Below are 24,595 nucleotides of genomic sequence, written 5' to 3'. Positions count from 1 at the left end.
TTCGGCGTTGGGCATGTCGACGCTGACGATGGTGAACCGCCAGGGTACGCTAGGCTTTTCTACGGCGGTGCTAGACTAGTGCTTGCCTCGGTGTCGCCCTGGGGACCCCACAAGAGCGCAACACTAATTTCAAAGTGATCGCTTGTAATACTGTATATTTAGCACTTCTAAGTTCTGCAAAAAAGAAAAAGTTGCCTACAATTTGGTGTAAGAAAATGGTGCCCATATATAATTTACTAGTACTATGCAGAATGCTAACTGCTAAGTCAAAAAAAAAACTAAAAATTGATTCCTCTAAAAAAATTTATATCCCTACTTTGCTTCTTCTTAACTTAGCAGTGTTGGTTATTTTTGGATGAACAAAAGCTTTTTATTGGTCAATTTCCCCAAAAAAAAGAAAAAAAAGGAATCGATATGTGGTGTGAACCATGGTGCATTCCATTCACACTGATGGCAGAAGGTTGTGTTGAGATGGATGGAAAGCTGGTTTACATTACAGCTCGGGGCGCAATCTTTCCTTCCATCTCAACACAGTTCATTGGTAATTTTGCAAAAAAGATCTCGTAGTTTCAAAACTGTCTCAAACAAGTCCCTCCGCCCCTGTCTTCTCCCTCGGGCACCGCCCACCAGGAAGTGCTGCGCCGACGCCATCGCCAAGTACCTGCTCCGCCGCTGCAATCCCCTCCCGCCGCGATTACCTGCGGGCGTCGCTGGAACTTCCCGCCACGATCCGGTGGACGTGGACCAAGAGCCCCCGCGCGCCGGAACTTCCAGTCATGCCCGCGCGTCCTCCTCGAGCTCCCACGTGTGCGCCGCCGCGATCCCCTAAGGGCTTCGCCGGAACCTGCCTCCACGATCCGGTGGACCAGGAGCTCGCGCGCGTCCTCCTCTATCTCCCGCAAGTTATCCTGGAGCTCCCGCGCGCTGCCGTGCTGCTCCTTCTCCCCTGCCCACTCGGCCGCTTCTCCCCCACCGCCGGTGGAGCTCTGCCCGTACTGCTTCTGCTCCTCTGCCCGTGCTGCTGCTTGGTGAAAAGATCAGAACAACGCTCCTGATCCAAGTGACCATGCCGTGCTGTTGTTGCTGTTATTAGAAGTATAATTATGTTTAAGTTAGAGATTACGAGTTAGAGATAGGATTTGTTTAAACCATGTACGACTTGTCCCCTACTCCAAGTCTCTCTCACATATTGTACTCTATATATACCTCCACGAGGGTCAGGTCAATACAACACAATATTATCATCCTATAATTTCCACGGCTGTTACCTGAACAAATTAGTGAAACTGATTTACTGCTGCTGATCATTGTGAACAAAATCATGGATTGCTCTTAACTGAAAATTAGTGAACAAAATCATGGATTGCTGTTTACTGCTGCTGCTGTTGCTGTTAACAAAATCATGTACAGTATTTGATTTTGAGTCAACGTTTGCTAGCTAGATTTGTCCACTTCAAATACACAGTGGCTTGTGAGCAGAAAGCATGTAGGTACGCCAGTAACATATGAAGATAAGTATCTTTCCTTCACCTTCTTATCTTTAATCCTTCATACCCCACTCGTGGCAACCTGAGTATGTGGAAAGCAAACTGGCATGCATCAATACATAGTTTAACTTGCAAAAATATTTTTCTTGCATACGCCAAGACTCAAGTCTAAAAGATCAGCTTCTTCTTGGCATGTCGATGCCGACTGTGAAATTTTTCTTCTTCGATAAATGGCGCTTTTAGTAACCCAAAATGTAGCATCAAGCGGATACAAAGGACGCTTTTTGCTGAGGGTGAAACTAACCTACAGATTTTCCATCGGAATGCAACAACAGTGATTTAAGCTTGCAAGCCCATCCGGTTCAAAATAGTAATAAGCATTAAAAAGGTCAGCCCGATGCATGTAGCTCCCGCTTGCACGGAGTCCGGAGAAGTGTCCAACCACTTTGGGTCTATTGTACGCAGTCTTTCCCTACATTTCTGTAAGAGGTTGTTTCCAAGCAAAATAGTAAGAAGAGCATGTCTAGTAGAGCCCTCAAACCCTTAAATCTAAAACTAGTTTTAAGGGTTGAGAATTGGCCATTTTTGACACTTTTAAAGGTTGAAAAACAGGGGCAAAGACTAGAACCCTCAAACCCAACCCTTATAACGCTAGTCTTTGCCTCAACCCAACCCTTAAAACTGTCATTTGACTTATCACAATTTTCACTAGAAAAACACAATCAACCTTCAAACAAACACGGAAATGAAGATCATTGATGCATGGTTTAATAGTTTACATCACACAATCTTCATCTTCCCCCTCTCATCGGCACCATCACCAAAAAGTTGCACCTGGCGCCATCTCCTAGACCACTTCCACGTCCATCAAGCACCTCCATTGTCGCCGGTGGTGGAGTCCTCCACACCGCCATCGCCACCACCACTCATCGGAGTGTCACCTCGAAGAATAGAGGACGCACCACGGAATATCCTCTTCCTCTCCACGATGTCCTGCTTGTACTCCTTCCACCACATCAATTGGTCTTCATCCATGTCTTTCTTGGACATCATCATGTGATCCTTCTCTTCCACCATGAGTTCTTTCCATGCCTTTGCTTCTTTGACCTTGATCATCCTCTCCTCCAAGTCGGCCTTGCGCTTGGCATCTTCACGCCTTGCTTCAACTTGTGCAAGCTTCACCTCTTTCTTCTTCTCGTTGATAAGAAGCTTTGTCTCCAATGTCTTCATTGTCAATGCCTCCCTTGACTTCATCATATGTTCTATCTTCTCCCTTATGCTTGACGCCTCTCCTTCCATCTTCTTCCTTAGCTTATCCTTTTTGTTTCCAGCGGGCTTGTGCTCGTTCCTTCCCTCCTCTTCACTATCATCCATCCTAAGCATTGCCGACTTCTTGCGTGCGGTCTCTTGATCCCTCAACTTCCACTTGTCATAAGTTTGAAGAATTTTCCAAACATGTTTAAATGGGAATGCTTTGCCCTTGGAAGCGGCCATCTCCTTGTACCTCAAGTCGGCAATTGCCTCCTACAAACCCACCAATAGCATAGTAAACATATATGTACTCACATAACAATAGCATAAAAAATCAAAATAAATGTGAAAAACATATATGTACTCACATAGTCACTCTCCACGGTTCCACTAGGCGGTGCATCCTTCACTTGGTCCATTGCTGCACTCCAACGAGCACAATGGGGCTTCATCTACTCCCACCGGCCTTGAAGCAACCAGTAACTATGAGGGATGTACCCACCGGTCTTCGGCTTGATCTTGCAATAGACGTCCTCTATGCGTTGCCAATAGCGTTTACCGGTTTGATCGGTACCGGTGCTTGCATCCAACCCCACATGTGCCCAAGCACGAACCAAGAGAATATCTTCATCCTCGCTATAGTTTGTCGAGCGCACGGTGGGTTTTGCAACGGCGGCGAACGCCTCCTCCTCTATCTCGGTCACCTCCTCCTCATCTTCCCCTTCCTCCTCCTCATCACCCTCTTCCTGCAAGTCATCACCAAACCCAAAGGGTTCGAGAGAAGGAGCCCCCATGTCCACCTCCGCTTCTTCGAGAAGCCCCATGAACGACGTTGGCGGGGGCAGGCATTCCGTCGAGCACCTCGTGCACGACGGGCGGAGGTGCGGGGGCCGGGGAGGGCGTCGGCTTCTTCCTGGAGGTGGCCTTCTTCACCTTCGGCGCCGCTGCCCCCTTCGGCCCAAGGGAGGGCTTCTTCCTCACCTTCGGCGCCGCTGCGGCCGGGCAACGGAGGTGACGACCGGGGCGGGCTGGGGGAGGATGACGTGCTGGCCAGCACACCGCCTCTTCGCGCCAACGGCCACCACCGACGGCACCTCTGACGTGGGCGGAGGGAGCGAGGACGAGGCCGGCGCAGGCGTCGCCGAGGCCGAGGCCGGGGGCGGGGCGACAGTCGGAGGGAGGGAGGACGCGGCCGGGGCGACGGAGGAGTCCGGCGGCGCCTCCATGGCTCGCCGCGGGGGCAACGATATCGACGAGGCGTCCGACGGGAGGGAGCGCGCGAGGGGAAATTTCCCTCCCGCGCAACGACCGGTGGAGTGCGGGTTGGAGGTGGGTTTCCCTCTTCAATCCTCACTTTTACAGATTGGGAGGGCAACCCCAGATCCAATCCGTAATTTTTTTAAGGGTTTAGGGGTTCTATTATTTGCCGTTTTTTCGTTTCAACCCGTAAAAAACGGTTATTTCTATTTATTTGAGGGTTTAAGGGCTCTACTAGACATGCTCTAAGCATTCTCAGGTGAAAACAAAGACTTCACGTTTCAAAGCGGTATGGTAGTACACAATAATTGACGATAACAAATCTCAGATAATCCACAATAACAAATCTCACAACAAAAGGCCATTTTGACGAAAAACAGCAGATTGCTGATTTCAGCCATTAAAAGACCTTAGGAATTATTACAGGGTAACACAAGTCACGAGTCAGGAGACGCCCAGTTAAAGCTAAAGCTAAAGCTATACGTATTACATACTCCCTTCATCCCAAAATAAATGTCTTGAGCTTAGTACAAATTTGTACTCGAACTAGTACAAAGTTGAGACACTTATTTTGAGACGGAGGGAGTATTATATAACGAACAGAGTAAAAAGAAGAACAGCAGAGAACTATCCAACCCCTCTCCATTGGACACCTTTGAATCCAGCAGCCCTCCGTGTGGCAACTTCATTGCCACCTCCAGGAAACTGCAAGCTTTGTTGTTGAATATGCGATTGTTTCGCTCTTTGCAAATTTCCCAGCAAACTACCATGATCAGATAGGATAGGTCTTTCCTTCTGCACGGGGGAGCAAACCATCCTCCATCCTCAAGTGACAAAGCTGGCAGATTGGGTTATGGGGCCAGCCACGCTTGGCAAGCTTGTCAGCAGCCAAACACTTTCCTGGCGCAAATAGCAAACTGAAAATTTTCATCTTCAGAGGGGCTTTAATCTGCCAGATGATGCTTGCGAGCAGAGAGTCTATTCTGCCCCATAACTGACATGGATAAGCCGATTTCACAGTACATTTCCCATAAGACGTCCATTTCCAAGTGAACTCATCATCAGAATTGGATAGCGAGATGACGACGAACCCGCACCAGAAATCAATCTATTCTTGTAGTACCTCAAGTCCCGGGTTACGTTTCAGAAGAGTGACCCACTTTCTGTCAGTTAGACCTTCAGCCAACCAGAGCTTGCGCTGCTTGCTATGTTTGTTCAGGTTAGGGAAGGATCCAGCAGGAATCTTATCATCGAGCTAGTGGTCGTGCCAAAAAGAAATCTTCGTACCGCAACCAATATTGGTAGTGGTGCTAGCCATGAAGAGAGCCTTGACCTGCTTATCGACCGGCAGAGGCAACCCTTGCCACGGTTTATCAGGATCAATGGCATCCTGCCATAACCAGCAAACCTTGAGCGCCCGACCTTGACAAAAACAGGTCAGGGATGCCAAGTCCGCCAAAACTGATGGGCGAGCAGACTTGTGTGCATCGTACAAGACACTTTTCTCCATAGACGGAGTCGGACTCAGCCCATAGGAAGGCTTGAGGCCATGGCAAAGACACTAAGACAAAAGAAGATCCCTGCAGTTATGCTTAAGTTAGACATATCCAAAGCCTTTGACTCAGTTGCCTGGGAATATCTTCTTAAGCTGCTTCAATGCCTTGCTTTGGGCCAAAATGGAGGGGTCGGATCTCCGCTCTTTTCTACTCTGCTTCAAAGAGGATCTTGGTAAATTCAAACACTACAGAACAGATTCTTCGTCGAAGAGGGCTCCGACAAGGGGACCCCCTATCCCCTTACTCTTCGTGTTTGTCGTGGATTGCCTAGGCAGATTGATGGACAAAGCCCAGCAGAATAATATCTTCTCCCCTGGGCAGTCAAAGAATCAAGCATCAGCTTCTATATACGCCGACGATGACGTCATCATATTCCTGAAGCCTGAGCTGCATGACTTTGAGGTGGTCACCAAGATCCTAAAATTATTTGGAGAAGCTTCAGGGCTGACTACTAACCTGTCGAAGAGCAAGATCGTGCCAATTAGATGTGATGGAATTGTTAGGTTGATCTCTCTCCCGTTCGAGCCCAACGGGTCGAACGGGCCCCTGACTCGCGCCCTGATCGGGGGCGCCCAACCAAACCATGGTTGGTGGGCCCCTGTGACCCGCGCTATATAAACAGAGGTGGGGCCGGGGCACGATTCACGAGGTTAATCGCTGCCACAATCCCTACCGATCTAGGGTTAGCGCGGTGCTCACGGGAAGCTCCACCACCTCGCCCACTCTCCGCCATCGCCGTGCGCCCCAGCACCACGATGGCCTCCGGCTCGAGTTCATCCACTGCCGGAGAAGGTAGGTTCACCGGATCTGCTAGCCTACTCCGATCCAAGGTCTATCAATGGTATCAGCCAGATCGGGTTAGTTGATTTCGGTACAAAGAAACAAAAACAGAAAAAGAAAAAAGTCCCCCCCCCCCAAAGAACCCTAGAAGGGCAAAGAAGAAAAGAGCGCCGCCGTAAGGCCGCGCCTGTTCCTCTCGATCCCGTCGCGCATCGGCAAGCCGAGGCGACAGGGACGAAGAACCACCCCCCCCACAGGGGCAAAGTACAGGCACCGCCACCGAGCCGTTTGACGGCGGCGCGTTCACCATTGAGGTGCTCGCGCACGCCGGCAAAGGGGACAGGGAGGGCGCCGCCGTATCGCGCACCTCTCACGGCTCTCTCTCTCTCTCTAAAAGAAGGAGGTGGTGGATGGGTGAAACAGAGAAAGAGAAAGAGAAAGAGAGGAGGGGGAACAAGAGCAGGCTCGCGCGCCGCCGTGGCCGCTTGACGCCGTCACCGGCGACCGGCGCGGCCCCAACCCGCCGCATCGAGAAAGCCCCGCACCTCTCTGTCTCTCTCTCGGTCCATTAGGAAGCTGTGGATGGGGGAGAGCAGGAGGAGAAAGGGGAAGAGCGGCGCGGCGCTGTGGCCGTCGACGCTGTCGCCGGCGACCGGCGCGACCGGACCGGCCGACAGAGAGACGAGCGGCGCGTGCGAGAGGAGAAGCAAAATGAGGCTAGGGTTCACGTAGTGAGGTCGGCTGGGCGGTTTTGTGCTGCCGAGATGCACGCGCGTCCGTCCGATTGCATCCGACGGTTGCGGTGCAAACCCTAAGCCGCTGCGGGCCAAGTGGGCCGAAAGTGGCACAGGCCGGCGTCGGCAGTGCGGGCGTAGGAGAAGGGCCACGTCGCCCTCTCACGCAGTAGGCCCAGTGGCTCGGGCGGCACAGCGCGCGGGGGTGCAGGCCGTGGTTGGCTGCGGGCCTCCCGCGGCAGGCTGGAGCTGGCAAATTTTTTATATATATAGTCTTTCTGTTCAAATTAATCCAAAGAAATTTTTGTCCAGAAAAAGAAATGTTCATGAATTTTTTATAAAGAAAAATAATAAAGTTCATGATTTTTATTTGGTCAAAGAAAAGTTTCTTTAAAGAGTAAAAAGTTCATGAATTTTTATTCATGTTTTTCCGCTGCGTAAATAATTAATAGTGCTCTTTTACAAAGAAAATAAAAGTTTAGATACAATTAAGTTTTTAAGAGCATGCTAAAGTAATTATTGAAATGAAATGATTATGTTATTTTTATGACCAACGTTGTTAATAACATGATCATGTTTATTATTGAAAATAAAAGTGCTCTTTTAAAAGTGATTAGAACTAAAGTAAAAGATTAAACTGTTGCTTTTATAATGCATTTTTGAACCAACCGGTTAAAATTGCTTAGACAGTAAAATAGTACAGAATTGTTTTTGAATAGAATATTGTAAAGCTTCCGTTGCAAAGTAAAAGTTTTATCCTTCAATTAAATTGGAACCAACGGGAAAATTTAATTGGAAGAAATGTTCTTAGCAATGTTTTTTCCCTATGGGTGAAATAAGATGCAGATGGTTTCCGCTATGACAAAATAAAATATGGTATTGTTATTTTCTGACCAACGTTGATGATAACAGTGCTATAATTCTATGAGTCTTGTGTTCAAAGTTTAAATCTCTGATAAATTTTGTATCAAGGTGACCAATTTTCAGAGAATGGATAAAGATCAAGAAATGCTCTTGAACTAGAGAAATTTATATTTCTTGTTCCCGCTACAATAAAGTTGATGATGATGATTAATTCTTAGCAAAGTTGTTTAATTCAAATACTATTATCACATTGTTTATGAGTTATATGCATTATTTCCATTTCCGCCCAACGGTGATATGGAATTAATGTAAAAGGATGATGTTTATTCTAATTCTGCCACAACAGTGATTTAGAATATAAAAGAAAGTTTCAAAAGTTTAATGTGCATTTCTTTTAACCAGACCAACGTAGGGTTATTTTTATGCCCATTATTGTTGATTATTGGATAAGTTTTCTCAGACTAAAAGTTTTCCATGCTTTCATTCGTGAAGGCGAATGGCTGGGTACTTGTGACCCGAAGGATCACCAAGAAAGGTCATAACGTGAGGGAGTATGTTCTCTCTAAAGAATGGCTTCAAAAGAAAAGAGATAGACCATTGAGAGTCTTGGTTGACGAATGTCTTTCGTGTACTCTCTATGAATAAGATTTTTTCAGTCAACATGATTTGAAATGAAACAAGCAACATGCGTGTTTAATTTGACCAGCGTCGGATCAAGCATGTGTGTCAAAGAGCATTCGGATTTATTCCTAAATTTGATGATTGAATATGCAGTCAAAAGAGCCAATTCTGGCATTTATGTTCCCTTACAGGGAATTACCTGCATGGCGGGAAAAGATGATTATGATAAAACCCGCATGGCAGGAAAAGTCTGGGAAAATACATGCGTAACGGGGTAAAGTTGACATAATATTATGACAAAAATCCCGTATGGCGGAAGAAATTCTGGCAAGAAAAAGATATGATAACTCAGGTGCTTTTAATGTATCCCACTCTGGGAGAAAAGAATGGAGTAGCTGAAAGGCGCAACCGTACACTTATGGATATGGTGCGCAACATGATGAGTTATTCCAACTTGCCATTAGGGTTATGGATGGAGGCGCTTGAAACCGCCATTCACATTCTCAATAGAGTACCAAGCAAGTCGGTGCCCAAAACACCGTACGAGCTATGGACAGGAAGAGTGCCCTCCCTACAACACTTCAGGGTGTGGGGGTGCCCTGATGAGGCCAAAATGTTTAATCCAAACATTGCAAAGTTAGATACCAAAACAGTAAGTTGCCACTTCATTGGCTATCCAGACAGATCAAAAGGTTTTCGTTTCTACTGCCCTGATAGATATACAAAGTTTGTAGAAACGAGACATGCAGTCTTCTTAGAGGACGAAATGATGAGGGGGAGCTTGGTAGCTCGGAAAATTGATCTTGAGGAGAAGAGGGTGCATGCACCTAATCCGATGATTCAGGAGCCATTTTTCTCACTACCAGTTGCAACTCCACCCATGACAGCTATGGGGGAAGACCCGGAACCAGTCCGTCAGGAGCCGACTGAACCCGTTGTTGAGCATGAAAGGGAGGTGCAACAACAAATTTTAGAAGAAGTGCCAGAAGTTGAGGCACAAAATGTGCCAGAAACTGAGGCCCTTAGAAGGTCTACAAGACCAAGAAAGTCAGCTATTTTCTACTGACTTTAAAGTTTATAACACAGAAATGGTTCATATGGAAAAAGATCCCACCTCATATGAAGAAGCCATGAGAAGCCCTCATTCATCGAAGTGGATGAAGGCAATGGAAGACGAGATAAAATCCATGAGTTCCAAAGATGTTTGGGACTTAGAGGAAATTCTCAAAGGAGCCAAAATAGTAGGCTGTAAATGGGTCTACAAAATTAAGTATGACTCTAAAGGGAATATAGAAAAGTATAAAGCACGACTCGTGGCAAAAGGATTTACACAAAGAGAAGGGATAGATTACAATGAGACATTTTCTCCAGTCTCATGTAAGGATTCCTTCAGAATCATAATGGCATTAGTTGCTCATTTTGATTTAGAGTTACATCAAATGGATGTTAAGACGGCATTTCTGAATGGTGATTTAAAAGAAAAGGTCTACATGAAACAACCCAAGGGTTTTATCATGGAAGGCAAGGAAAATATGGGATGCCGCCTGAAGAAATCCATTTATGGATTAAGACAAGCCTCTCGGAAGTGGTATCTAAAGTTTAATCAAACGATTAAAAGTTTTGGATTTAAAGAAAATATTGAGGATAATTGCATTTATGCAATGTTTAAAAATGGGAAACATATTTTCCTAATCTTGTATGTGGATGATATCCTGCTTGCTAGTAGTGATGTTAGTCTACTACAAGAAACAAAGAAATACTTATCCTCAAATTTTGATATAACAGATCTTGGTGAAGCATCATATGTTTTGGGCATAGAAATTCACCGAGATAGGAACAATGGAGTCTTAGGACTATCTCAGAAAGCATATTTAGAAAAGGTTCTTAAAAAGTATAATATGCATGCGAGTAAAGCCACACCTGCTCCAATAGTCAAGGGCGATAGTTTTGGGAAATTCCAATGTCCCAAGAACCAATATGAGATCGATCAAATGAAAGCAGTACCATATGCTTCGGCAGTTGGCAGCTTACAGTATGCACAAGTGTGCACTCGCCCTGACTTAGCTTTTATCACCGGGGTACTCGGTAGATATCAAGAGAATCCAGGCACTGGAAGATGGTAAAGAAAGCATTGCGTTATGCGGAAGGCATGAAGGACTACATGCTAATATACAGGAGAAGTGATTCCCTAGAGATAAAAGGGTATTCAGACGCAGATTTTGCGGGGGACAGAGATGATAGAAAATCCACGCCAGGATACATATTCACCCTCGCTGGGGGAGCTATTTCGTGGAAAAGCTCCAAACAGTCGATAGTTGCATCATCCACGATGTATGCAGAATTCATAGCATGCTTCGAAGCCACGGGGCAGGCGATATGGCTAAAGAAATTTGTACCCGACTTGAAAGTGGTAGATTGCATTCACAAACCACTAAAGATGTACTGTGATAACCAGCCTGCAGTATTCTATGCTCACAACAACAAGTCGAGTAATGCTGCCAAAACAATAGAGATAAGGTATTATGTTGTGAAAGATAAAATCCAGGATCAAACTATAAGTCTCGAGCATATAAGGACAAAGGATATGCTTGCGGATCCGCTAACGAAAGACTTACCACCCAATGTGTTCAAGGAACACTTAGCCGGCATGGGTTTAAGGCAAAGCCTTATGACTCCTGGATAGCCCAAAAGGAACAGAATTTGTTTCTGAACATAACGTATGTTGTAGCTGTATGATTCTAACGGCAATTAAGCCGTGACGATGAAACATGCTCTATGTATCAATATGTGATGAAACAAATAAACTAGAAAGTATAAAGTTAAAAGTAAAGTTGAGATCAAGGGGGAGAATGTTAGGTTGATCTCTCTCCCGTTCGAGCCCAACGGGTCGAACGGGCCCCTGACTCGCGCCCTTGATCGGGGGCGCCCAACCAAACCATGGTTGGTGGGCCCCTGTGACCCGCGCTATATAAACAGAGGTGGGGCCGGGGCACAATTCACGAGGTTAATCGCTGCCACAATCCCCACCTACAATCCCTACCGATCTAGGGTTAGCGCGGTGCTCACGGGAAGCTCCACCACCTCGCCCACTCTCCACCATCGCCGTGCGCCCCAGCACCACGATGGCCTCCGACTCGAGTTCATCCACTGCCGGAGAAGGTAGGTTCACCGGATCTGCTAGCCTACTCCGATCCAAGGTCTATCAGGAATTGATCCGACTCCGCTGCAGGTGGCACTTGGCTGTCAGCTTGCAAGCTTTCCTCGCACCTACCTTGGGATGCCCCTATCTGATAAAAGGCTAAAGTTGGTTGGATGATTTCCAGGCATTGCTGGATAAGTTGATCATAAGAAGAACGCTGCTTGGAAGGCTAGGTGGATCTCCTCCACTGGCAGAATGGTATTAACTAGTGGCTGGGGCGCCACCTGAGACGTGATGGTGCGCTGCCTGGCTTGTTGCTGCCCATTTAGCTGTCTTGTTTGGTCTCTAAGAGGCTTGGTGCACATGTATACGTGTTGCAACAGAGAAATTATAAGTTCAAAACAAGTTAAACTGATTGTAGAGATAAGAGGACCACCCATTATAGTTGGTTCAAAGATAGTGTAGCACATATGTTTGTATTTATAGCAAGAAGACATACGATGATACGGCCTGATGGTATGGAAAATGCATTACAGATAACTCTTATTACTGTCACCACCCTCCACTGATCCGACAGTCACCTTCACCATTGTCTCCTCGTCGGTGCCATCATTGGCTCACCATTGTACGTACGTAGCAGTCCTCAATGTAGACCATGTCCCTCTTGTGGGCGTCACAGAAGAAGTAGCGGTCGTAGACGTAGACGCAGACCTTGGCAATGACCTGACGCTGCAGTCCATAGCAAACTTGGCAAGTCTACGTACTTCAAACGAGATAAAGAAATCAACTTGATCTATCAAAGGTCAGACCAATGACAAATATGAAATAACAGAGCATGTCATTCATGCTACTCCGGATTATGTACGCTTACAAGCAAGAGCTTCATGTTCTCAGAATTGATCCAATTCAGCTATTTTCAAGAGTGAATATATCTCAGTCATGGATGAAATAATGTTGATAGCAAATTACTCTTATTGACTACTGATGATGTTGTGCTATGGGTATTTAATGGTAATCAATTACCATTGAAATTTGGCTGTAGCTTCCATGTCTTATCCAGTCTTCTCTGATCGTAACTTCTTCAAAAGAGGAGCAAAGCCACCAAAAAAGCCCAAAATTCGCCAGCTTTGGCATTACCTTGCAGTAGCACATGAGCCAACTTTTGTACTGAGACCTACCAGTCAAGTTCAGAAGAGTAAACATAACAAGTCAATGTTGTCATAAACTGGACCGAATTTCTCAAAGGTCTTTGGCCAGTAATTCATAGGAGTTGATACCTTCAACTGTATATTGTTAGGCATCTTCTTGGCGATATTACAAACTCTGGATGATACTACAGATGGGAGGTATGCTTTAAATTCACCAAGATTAGAACTTTCTCCATCGGGGAGAAGAAAGCAACCCCTAAAAAGTGAAGGAATGTCAGAGCATAACAAAGGTTGTCCCTGATTACATTAGATATACCAAAATATTGAAATTTAAATTGTGATGCTAGAAAATGGGCAACATTATTCTTACAAAGCTGGATTATGAAAACCTAAAATTACAGACAACACATTGAGATGTAACCTCATTTCAATAATCAACTTGGCAGTCACATAGTAATAGAGTAAGGAGTTAACAGGGACATAATTCATGCAATCAAGTGGACACGCCTAGATGGATATGAAGGCATAAATTATTGCACTAACAACATACCACTGTGAGCTCTTCTGCATCACTTCCTTTCTAGCATTTCTGGCTTCCCCCACAACAGAAGAGGTGAACATCGCGGACCATAAGACACGTCAGTTTCATTAATCCTCTGCTGCATAATGTGTTTCTTTTTGTGACAATAAATAAGTAGAAGCTGCGCCTCCATCCTCCTCATAGCCATTGTCCTGAGCTCACTCCGAAACAAAATATAGAAGGCTAAAACATTAGTAAGAGCATGAGATACATACAAATACGATAGGAAGAAAATGGGGTAGTATTTCTTGTTCTTCCTATCACTACACATAAAGTGCCTGGGGGAAATATCCTCTCTCGGATCATCAGAAAGCAGGCAATCAGCCACTTCCTAAGCTTCCTGGAAGCAATCATTCCCAGATTTCTCTTGGGATGAAGCCACACCCAGAGAAGGTTGAGGAGCAGGATTTTTAGTCAATTCTACATAAACATCAAACCTAGCTTTTTTCTAAAGATTGAATAACATCTAAATTAACAACAACATCAACTTCAGAATTTCCCAACTCTACATCAAAGATTTTGAGCAATTCCATCAAGTTTCTTGTGGGAAGCAGTAAGAACAGATAAGTAACTGGGAGTACCTTTTGGATCTCCAAGTTTTTGACCCTCGCAAGTCTTGAGCTCCTCCTCACTGTGTTGTCTTGATCATGATCTGCCCTCGAAGAAGTAAACTCATTGTTCTCCACCCCAGGTTCAGAAATCTGACATTTGTTGGTTTCATTCAAGATCATCCCTATATGCCTTACTGTCAATGCCCTCCAGCTCATCTGGAATTTGATCAGAGATTCTGCTCCCCCTATCTTGAGATGTGATAGTGTCATCAGCACCATCAGAAAGGGAGATGGTGCCATGTTCATTATCCAGAGCAGCCGGCTCCTCTTTATACTGCCTCTGAAAGTCAGCCTTTTACTGCTCTTGAGCAATTGTTCTCTGAGTCGTTTCACCTCTTTTTGCTGAAGGAAAATGTTCATCCTCCTCTCCACTTCCCGTTGCACTTGTTTATCAAAATCTTCCTTCTGAATAATCTGAACCTCTTGACCACCTACATCCTCAGGTTTGTCTGACCTTGTTGCAGAATCCCACATGCCTACATGTGCCAGTTGTCTCTTGAATTGTAGGCAGTTCAGGAAGCTGTCCCAGCTGATCAGTACCTCTTGGCTCTTAGTAGATCAACTCGGCTGCAGGAGGAATCTTGTCTGTATCTTCTCTTCTTAAAAGGCCCATATCAATATCTATAACACAACACTGAACCAACCTCACATAAGCCTTGATAGTACTTAAGTTCATCAGGGACACCACCAGCCCTAACCCAAACAGTAGTCAGTTTCCCTTTAGCAAATAGCAATTGCCTCCAAAAACATCTTCTTAACTGACACAAAAGCTCCTGTCCCTTTTAGCGGAAAGGCCAGATAGCACCTAGCTTATTCGACCCTGGCAGCCGAAGGAAAACAAACCATCACGTGCCAATCCCATTTCCATGGATAAGTTGCCGCCGGCCCTTTCGCCGCTTGATCTGCAGTTAACTTTCCTTGCTCCAGCACCAGAATAGCCAAAGGAGCTACGGCCAACCAAAACCTGCCTTCTTCCCACTCTGAGCTCGAAAACATGGAAGAGCATCTGCCGAGAACCATACCCAGTTTTTCATGAAAGCAATCAACTTTTTTTGGTCTAAATGCCAGCTTCTGTTTGAGCCATACCCAAGAAAAGTTCCGCCATGATGCATCTCGTGACTGAATTTGCCTGGCAGAGCACCTGCATTGCAGCAAAATAAAGAAAATTAGCTGTTCAATTCTGATACACTGATACATCATGCAAAATCCTGTACAATTTGTACACTGCAACAACATGAAGCCCTGATCTTTCAAAAAAAAAAAAAACATGTAGAGCCCAACTCCAACCAGACAATCAGCCAAGCGGCTGGCACTGGCAGGCGTGCGGTGGCCTGAGTGCCGCAGCAGCTAGCGGCACTCATGTTGCAGAGTAGCCAGAGCATGGTACGCAAGATCAGCTTGTGATACATTTCAGCATACTGGAAGAAAATGGCTCATCACAACAAAAATGCTGGGGGGGCCTGGTAAGCTCTATTAGCCTTATGATGTTTCACCCTCCAAGATTATACTTTGTAATAATAGGTCAATGCAGAAAGTGTTGTACAATAAAATTTGGCAGCCAGCAGAAATATGCACCAAATAGTACTTATTTTCCAAGCAACGCATTGCAAGAGAAACGGGCTGTGATGAAAAACAGATGAAACAAGGAGAGATAGCAAGAGATAGCAAAGACAACGTACCATGATAAGAATTGGCTTCCACACTTCATTTCATCAGGTCTATTTCTACCTGAAACGGCGCGTCAGGCAAAGTCCCCTTTTTAAAAGTGTCTTGCAAAGCCTCCCTTTTGACAGTGGACTTCTTTTGCTCCAACCTTCAACCATGCAAGCAAGAACATAAACAACCATGGCAGGGCATACATTTCTCTGCACATAGTATACAAGACTTGAAATGGAAAATAAGTTTGAGACATTGAACAGGAGTATTGAGTATAGATACCTTTACAATAGTTAGAAGAATGAAATACATACATTCATCTTGTTCAGGTCCTCCTCTTCAGCAATTCCAGTTTCATCGGCCTAGTTGAAGAGTGCCCCTTGAGTCAGCCGCAATACCCTCGCAAGCTCAACGAATTTACCTTCAGAATCGCATTGCAGCACTTGTTCAGGCAAGAGAGTCCATCATCCGAACCATGCATGTCCAATCCAAATGCAAAGAAGCTTCAGTTCTTTTATTTCATTAAACTGAAACGGTTGTAACAATATATGTACGGCACTGGAGCTGAAACTTATTTTCACAATGTCTAATGATTGATGATTCCAAGTGCTAATTAGGAAAAAAAACATATGACATGCCCTAAATTATAGCTAATGGCATCAGCAGATAATTGTGAAGCTTAAAAAAATCATTTGTAGATATTTGTTGACAAAAGCAAATCACACATGTGAAGTCCAGAATGGTCTTGAAAGCATGAACCATGAATATCACAATTTTTAGAGCATGAATCATGCTCCAAAAATACTACTTTACAGAATTTTCAGAGCATGAACCACTTAGAAAACTGAAGGAACAAATTATAAAAGAAGAAAAAACGAACAGTTTTTCCAGCAGCGACTGCATCCCTAATACACAAAACATGAGTATCCAGAAGACATAATGTCGGTCATAGCCAGAAGAGTGACATCCAAGAACTAAACTGTGCTACCGAAGAAAGACAGAGAAGTGTCCATGCAGGGGCGGACCCACAAGTTATGCCGGGTGGGCCCTTCATAGCACCTTTTTTGGAGAAGGCCAGTGATGTTTTCTACTGGGATGTGATTGTAACAGGCAGAGGGCCCTGATCATTCAAAAAAAAGATAGAAAGGGGCCCTTGGGCGGCAGCAGAGGGTTGACAAGTGCAGGCCTGGCCATGTCCTCCCTGCCTCGTTTCTGAGTTCTGATGATACACACATGCAGAGAGGCAGAGGGCCAAAGATAAATGGGGATCACCAACATGCAGAGAGGCAGAGGGCCAAAGATAAATGGGGATCACAAAAACCCAAATGAGTCATCCTTATACATACAAAACAAATGAATCTCAAACCAGATAGAAGGGCTACAAAAACGACAGAAAGCACATCTGTTATGACCGGGCAGACTTATGGCCGTAGGAGACCCACCGGGCAGGTTTAGTTAGGGGCTTGGCCCACAAGTTATCTTATTTTCTAGCATCGTGGTTATATATACTAGCTGTAAGACTATTTTGAGAATTAAGCAATAAGAAGAATTCTATTGCCCGGCTCCCAGAGGAGCCGGACCCTAACCCTAGCCGCCTCCCTCTCTCAGCTTCAGAAAACAGGGTATAACATGTACTTACCAAGTCAGCTCTCCTCTCATCTAGCGTTTTGTCTATCTCCATGATATCTGCTGGTAAGCCATACAGTGTCGGATTCCGCAGCATCCGGATGTAGAGATAAGTGTAGCCAAGCCAAGAGCCTGCTTCCCGAGCATTCTGAACAGTACCCAGAACAATCTCTGCATTTAACTGATCTGCCAACTTGGATATGAACCGACTCATGATAGGCAGCTGTTGCTTCATAAGGGAGAGGTAGTATTGCAATTCACTGTGGCCAGTTAAGATTATCCCCTCTCCGTGTGCGCCATACCGAGGCCTACCTGCACGACCAAGCATCTGCATGACATCCAGAGGACATAATTCTGTCCAAGCACCTTCCTCCGGATTATAAATCCGAGTGCCCTTTATAATAACAGTATGTGCAGGCAAGTTGACACCCCATGCAAGGGTGGCTGTCGAAACAATTCAGGACCTGGATACGCTTGTCAGCAAAAAGTTGCTCGACAAGTTCACGGTCTACCCTTGCCATCACAGCATGATGAACAGAGCAGCAAACCCATATGGCAAAAGGTGTTCAAGATCACTGCTTTTGACAATATCTGTATGACTGCCTGCCAAGGATCGATCTCCTTGCTTGCACTCTCATCCTTGAGAAGGCGAGGCAGCGCATCATTCGGCAAGGCAGTGTCTCTGATGGCCCGAGCAGTTTTCGACTCGTCTCCTTGCTGGTCCTGGAGTGCATGCACAAAAACAAGCACTTGATGCTTACCAGCAGATGGAAGCCATTGCTTGATCATAACAGACCGCGTTCATCAACTGAAACCTCAGAGTGATCACTGCGCCGGCACCTGTTATCAAAATGGAAAAGACCCTCAGAGCGAACACGCAGGAACACAGCAACACCCAACCAAAGTCTAAATCGCGGATGCACAACAATACATGAACACAAACAAGCACTTGATGCTCACCAGCAGAAGCCATTGCTTTCTCATGACAGATCTCGTTCATGAAAGAAAACCTAATCTAGGTCGAAACGAAACAAAGCACCGGAAAAGAATCGAATACCCCGCGCATCTACTTGTCCTGACTCACCCCGCCGGTGGATCTGCTCCTGCGGTCGGGGTGAGCCGGAACCCTGCCGCAGGAGCAGGTCGCCCGCCGGCCGCCGGTGGATCTGCTCCTGCGGTCGGGGTGAGCCGGAACCCTGCCGCAGGAGCAGGTCGCCCGCCGGCCGCCGGTGGACCTCGGGTCGAGGCGAGCCGTAGTCGTGGCAGAAGAGCCGGCCGGTCGCCGGCGCCCGCAGCTGGATCGCCGCCGGCGCCCTCCTCGTCCATGTGGCTGATGTGGGGGTCCATCCACCCACCCGCAACCGCTTCTCACACGACTCTATTGGCCATTGATTTGCAGATCGAGCACCTCCACTCCGCCTCCCCCGAAACAAAAGAAAAATAAAAAATAAAAACAAACCCAATTCAATCCACCCACCCACCCGCAAAGAAAAATATAAAACGACGACACGGTTCGCTTTGGGCTGCTGGGCGTCCACCCACCCGCTTGCCCGCTTCTGCTCTGCTCTGCTGCAACGACAAAGAACACAACACAACACAGCAAAAACATCGAAATTCAGAGAAACCAAAACAAACCCAATTCATCAGAGAAATAAAAAATCCAATCCAATTAACTAACAAATCCATCCACGAATGAATTAATGAATCCTCCATCATCCATGACAACAAAATATACAAACAGATACATCCATGGAGCTGGCAATTCGTATGTTTCTTCTGACACTTCTGAACCCAGCATCACTCTCTCTAAGCAGCAGGCTCTTCCGCGTCGGAGAGGTCGGTTATTGTGCACCTCTCTTGCGGGCTCAATGCCAGGTACCTCCGCGCAGTCGACACCACACTTGGGGCTCCCTCGACACCTTCCTCCTCGTCTTGCACTGCTGGAACAATACAGAGCTCGGGAAAGAGCCCACCGCACAACTGCAGAAATCTCAGCCGGCTGTCCGGCAGGTCGGTTCTAGTCAGCGCCCGGACCAGGTACACGAATGTGGAGCTTGAAGATGATGCCCAAGTTAGTGCTGGCTTGCACAAAGCCCCTGACTGTGTCAGCATCTTTGCAAGCAGAGTGGTGGTAATTCTCTGAGTTCCAGACCCACCGACCTTGAGCTCCCAGATGCTTCCGTATCCTTGCCAACCTCTTGCGTCAAACACGCCCAGCTCCACTTTGGCGCTCCTGATGCTTGCTAGATCTTCCACTGCTGCACCGTAGCTCTCCGTCCTCAAGCACGACCCGAAGCTGATCTCCACCGAGACTGTGCCTGACAAAGCAAATAGTCTGTAGAGCTGTGCCGCGTGCTGATGTAAGTTGAACCTGACGATGCTGATTTTCCTCACAAACATGTCGATACAGGCAGGATCCTCTGAAATTGAACCGGAGACCCCATACATTTGCCCTCGAAATCTTATCAGTGGAGAAAACGGCTGCTCCAGAAGCATCGCACGGTGGTAGCAGTTCAGAGTGAGCAAAGCGTCCGAGCCTGCGGTATGTGATTCCCCTGTCCTCGCGGCTCCTATGTCTTCGGCGAACGCGCCTAAATTGGCATGGCCTGGAACGGAGGGGCTGGTGCAATATCCAGTCTTATGCAAGGTCTTCAGGTCGTATAGACTAGGGAAAACTCTCTCGACCCAGCGGATGAAGCTTCTCCGGTCGTCTGGCAATCTCCTGCTCCGTTCAAGGCCCAAGAGAAAGTAACCAAAATCCGCGAAGCCCTGATATGTTATCCATGTAATGCTCTTGTTGGACAGAGCTCCCGACCTCTCCATCATCTGCATGAACTGTTCAACTGGGATGCCTTTGGCAGCATGCCGCTCGAGATCCAGCCTCGCACGCTCCCTCAGGAATCGAACGCCGCCACTCGTCGGCGATCTGGTTGTCGGGTCGAACTGCAGATTGAATTGATACAGCTCCGCTGCATTGGAACTATCCTTCTCCTCTATGGCAAGACCAACTTGCACCAGATTTCCATCGTCCACGGTGTGCCTGGTGTCCCCGTACCAAATATCTGGGCACGGGGAGTCTTCCCATGGCATCGTGGGGCCATCACACATGCAAAATTCGGCATCCAGTCCGATCAGAAATTCCTTTTCCGCTTTCTTTTGTAAGAAAATAGCACGAAGTTGCATGAATGCCTGCTCCTGGTTCTCGTGCCACACATCCACGATCGGGGACGGAGATGACACACCTGCAGACGCAAGGCCGAGCCTTCTTGAGGAGGACACCCGCGGCGCCGTCGACTTGCTGACGGCGATTGGCCCCGACGGGCTTTCTTGGAAGCCGAGCCTTCTTGAGGAGGAGACCAGCGGCGCGGTCGATTTGCTGACGGCGATTGCCCCTGACGGGCTTTCTTGGACGCGAAGACTTCTGGAGGAGGAGACCGGCGGGCCCGTCGACTTGCTGACGGCGATTGGCCCCGACGGGCTTTCTTGGAGGCGGAGCCTTCTTGAGGAGGACACCGGCGGGGCCGTCGACTTGCTGACGGCCATTGGCCCCGACGGGCTTTCTTGGAGGCGGAGCCTTCTTGAGGAGGACACCGGCGGGGCCGTCGACTTGCTGACGGCGATTGGCCCCGACGGGCTTTCTTGGAGGCGGAGAATTCTGGAGGAGGAGACCGGCGGGGCCGTCGACTTGCCGACGGCGATTGCCCCCGACGGTCTTTCTTGGGGGCGGAGACTTCTGGAGGAGGAGACCGGCGGGGCCGTCGGCTTGCCGCTGGCCATTGCGGATTGATTGTGGAAAGGCGGTGGAGAGTTGAAAGCTCGATGTTTTTGCATGGAACCGAGAAGACGACGGACATTATATACTACTAGTGCTCCCCAACGGCGCAATTCGCCCCTTTTCCTCCTCTTCGGCTCCGACTGACACCCATTGGGCCTCCCCCCCCCCCCCCCCCCCCCCCCCCCCCCCCCCCACTTGGGCCTGCAGAGTAATTGAAGACCTTGCTCAGCCAGACTTTGATCATGCTCCACCCATACTTGCATTATATTGTTCCAAAGTATTTTGTGCATTGAATGATAATTTCTAGAAATGGCTTTTTAAGATTAGGAATATATATATATCCCATATGCTCGATGAAATGAAACCCTCTTGTTATTTGCTAAGACTATCCAAGTTCATTTTGTGGGGCTTGTACACATATCCAAAGTAAATAAGCTTACACAAGCTTTAGCACTTCAATTATAAGACTTGAGGAAAATGCAGGCTTATTCAAAAATGTTTTTTTAACTCTTGGGTGAAAATTTATAAATATGTTTTCATTTCTCTTTTTGTACAACTTTGTTTCCAAAAGCATCTGTTGGGCAGTAAATGTCTCCCAAGAGTTTTGGTAAACACTTCTAATTATGCCCAATATCTTTCCCAAGTCCCATAATTAAACTACTAAAGCATGGTAAGTATATTTTTTTTAACATAAGCCTAAATCCCACAAGTACGATATAGTAAATGGGTGACAAGGTATGATATTTGCAACGTCAAGGGAGTTTCATTTCATCGAGCCTATAGGACTTAGCTATTCTTTAAAGCTTAAATGATTACTTATAGAAATTATCATTTAATGCACAAAATAATTTGAAATAATATAATGCAAGTATGGGTCCAACATGATCAAATTAGGGTCCTCGTGTGGCTCAACAAGGTCTTCAAAGTGCTCCGGTCTCCACTCAATCTCTCTCGAATCCTTCCGGCCTATCGCTTTCTACTCCTCGTAAAAGAAATAAAACAAACACAATAAATGCACAAAAACCAGAGAAAATCTTAAGGAGTGCTAAAATGGCACTGTTGGAAATATTTTGATTTAATATAAATTTAGGAAAAGGTTTCACCATATTTGGGTCAATGGTTTATGAGATATAGAATTTACAAGATTAGGGTTTTAATAAAAAGAATAAAGGCAATCTTTATTCATGGCGAACTAAGACGGTCCGCTACTAGTACATGCATCGAGTGCGTGTTAACCAAAATACACGTGTCACATCCCAAACTTGGAATGTGGAAAATAATTAGGGACAACTAAAAAAATTTCAAATTGCTTGTGGTCGCTTGATGTTAGCTAGTCTTGACTAGGAGATCATTGATTTGAGTGAAATTGTGGCTGAAAATAAAATTTAGAATTATTGAGAACCCTAAATTCTTATTTAGGTATTATTTATAAAACAAAATTTGGGCTACAAAATGTGTTTGACTTCTATCAAGTAAATTGGGTTGGAAAACAATTACCGTAAAACCCAAATATTATTGAAACGCTGAGGTTGGAATTGGGAATTGATACGTCCATTTTGCATCATGTTTTCATACTGTTATTTATAATGTTTTTGATCATTATAACACTTTGATACAATTCTAATGCCTACTGTCTCTTAATTTACAAGATCTACATTAAGAGGGAGATTGTCGGCAGCTGGAATTCTGGACCTGAAAAGGCTATATCAGAGATACCTTTTTTGCACAACTCCAAATGAGCTGAAATTTCACGAAGAATTATTTTGGAATATATAAAAAATATTGGAGAAAAGTAATACCAGAGGGGACCCACCAGCCGCCCACAACCCACATGGCGCGGCCACCCCCTAGGCGCGCCCATGTAGCTTGTGGGGCCACTGGCCAGCCACCCCCTAGGCGCGCCCATGTAGCTTGTGGGGCCACTGACCGGCCTTCGAGGCCCATCTTCTCCTATATGATGCCATTTCCCTAGAAAAATCAAGAGAAGATTTTCGGGACAAAGCGTAGCCGTCTCGTGGCGGAACTTGGGCAGGAGCACTTTTGCTCCCCGGCGGAGCGATTCCGACAGGGATACTTTCCTCCAGGAGAAGGAAATCGAAGCCATCGACATCACCAACGATCCTCTCATCATGGGAGGACCAATCTTCATCAACATCTTCACCAGCACCATCTCATCTCAAACCCTAGTTCATCTCTTGTATTCAATCTTTGTCTCAAAACCTCAAATTGGTACCTGTGGTTACTAGTAGTGTTGATTACATCTTGTAGTTGATGTTAGTTGGTTTATTTGGTGGAAGATTATATGTTCAGATCCTTTATGCTATTCAATACCCCTATGATCTTGAACATGAATATGATTTGTGAGTAATTACTTTTGTTCTTGAGGACATGGGAAAAGTCTTGCCATAAGTGAATTTGGTATTCGTTCGATATTTTGGTGATATGTATGGTGTTGCTTCCTTTAGTGGTGTCATGTGAACGTCGACTACATGCCACTTCACCATAATTGGGCCTAAGGGAAGACATTGTGGAGTAATAAGTAGATGATGTGTTGCTAGAGTGACAAAATCTTAAACCCTAGTTTATGCGTTATTTCATAAGGGGATGGTTTGGATCCATATGTTCATGCTATGGTTAGATTTATCTTAATTCTTCTTTCGTAGTTGCGGATGCTTACCCTTCATTTGAAGTTGGGACAACATCAAATCCCAACCCGAGCAAGAAGAAGAAGTCCGACAAAGGAAAGAGGTTCGGCATTCTCAACTTTTGAGGATATCTTGTTGGTCAAATCTTGGTTGGTCATAATAATAGATCCAATATGCGGCACAGAGAAAAAGGGTAACAGATATCGGGAGAAGATTAGCAAAGAATATCATGAACAAAAGAAATATGTGGAGCCGCATCCTATTGTCACCAACCGCAATGTGGCATCTATCTAATATCGATGGGGGGTCATTCAAGGGGAAGTGCACAAGTATGTCGGTTACTACTCACAAGTGACTGGTTGCCCTCAAAGTGGGATGGGAGTGGCAACACACATAAGCTAAATTACTTCATCTTGTCATCATTTGCAAATGCTTGTTTTTGTTGTATTCTCATGCCCATACATATTTTGTTTGCTAGACTATGGTGGCGGCCACTATGTATCACGAAACGGAGAAGAAGCCCTTTGATTTTAGTTATTGTTAGGTGATATTGAAAGGCGAACCAAAGTGAACACAACTTGTGGCTGGTCTCAAGGCTGACAAGAAGAGGAATCAATTGGGTTGGACGAAGAAGACGAAGATGTCGTAGTGGAGAATGGTAGTGCCATCGTGCCAAAGGATAACCAACAAGTCATGGGAAACAAAGTGGAAGAAGGCAAGAGCCTCACGTGATGCTGCGGCTAAAAAATGTCCTCCACATGGACATGCATTTTTTCGGTGAGGGAGAATAAGAAAGAGGTGAGGTACAAGCTCATGTTGGATGCACAGGAGGAGAGGATGGATTGGGATCGGAAGAGGGCGGAGA

The 24,595-nt window shown here is 46.0% G+C and overlaps 1 protein-coding gene and 1 long non-coding RNA gene across 5 annotated transcripts; both read right to left on the bottom strand.

Annotated features, from left to right (window-relative positions):
* Nucleotides 1-12,104: 12,104 nt before the first annotated feature.
* Nucleotides 12,105-16,256, bottom strand: LOC109760350 (uncharacterized). Of its 4 annotated transcripts, XR_012183975.1 has the most exons (8): nucleotides 15,967-16,234; nucleotides 15,708-15,841; nucleotides 15,115-15,169; nucleotides 13,999-15,034; nucleotides 13,388-13,569; nucleotides 12,967-13,093; nucleotides 12,713-12,863; nucleotides 12,105-12,418 (listed from the first exon to the last, which is right to left on the bottom strand). It is a non-coding gene; the product is annotated as an uncharacterized lncRNA (long non-coding RNA). The 4 variants fall into 4 exon arrangements; XR_012183976.1 differs by lacking the exon at nucleotides 12,105-12,418 and having other exon boundaries at nucleotides 12,511-12,863; nucleotides 15,999-16,256; XR_006663428.2 differs by lacking the exon at nucleotides 12,105-12,418 and having other exon boundaries at nucleotides 12,511-12,863; nucleotides 15,967-16,235.
* A 1,253-nt stretch (nucleotides 16,257-17,509) lies between these two features.
* LOC141022501 (uncharacterized) lies at nucleotides 17,510-18,996 on the bottom strand. The gene is made up of 5 exons (XM_073498759.1): nucleotides 18,989-18,996; nucleotides 18,792-18,879; nucleotides 18,395-18,674; nucleotides 18,072-18,150; nucleotides 17,510-17,622 (listed from the first exon to the last, which is right to left on the bottom strand). Exons 1-5 carry the CDS (start codon nucleotides 18,994-18,996, stop codon nucleotides 17,619-17,621), a joined length of 459 nt encoding a protein of 152 aa, XP_073354860.1. The 3' UTR covers nucleotides 17,510-17,618.
* Nucleotides 18,997-24,595: the final 5,599 nt, after the last annotated feature.

Source organism: Aegilops tauschii, chromosome 5 (assembly GCF_002575655.3).
Source record: "Aegilops tauschii subsp. strangulata cultivar AL8/78 chromosome 5, Aet v6.0, whole genome shotgun sequence".
In the NCBI taxonomy this organism is placed as follows: Eukaryota; Viridiplantae; Streptophyta; class Magnoliopsida; order Poales; family Poaceae; genus Aegilops; species Aegilops tauschii.
The sequence above is the reverse complement of the archived record's forward strand: the minus strand, read 5'-3'. Positions and strand labels throughout refer to the sequence as shown.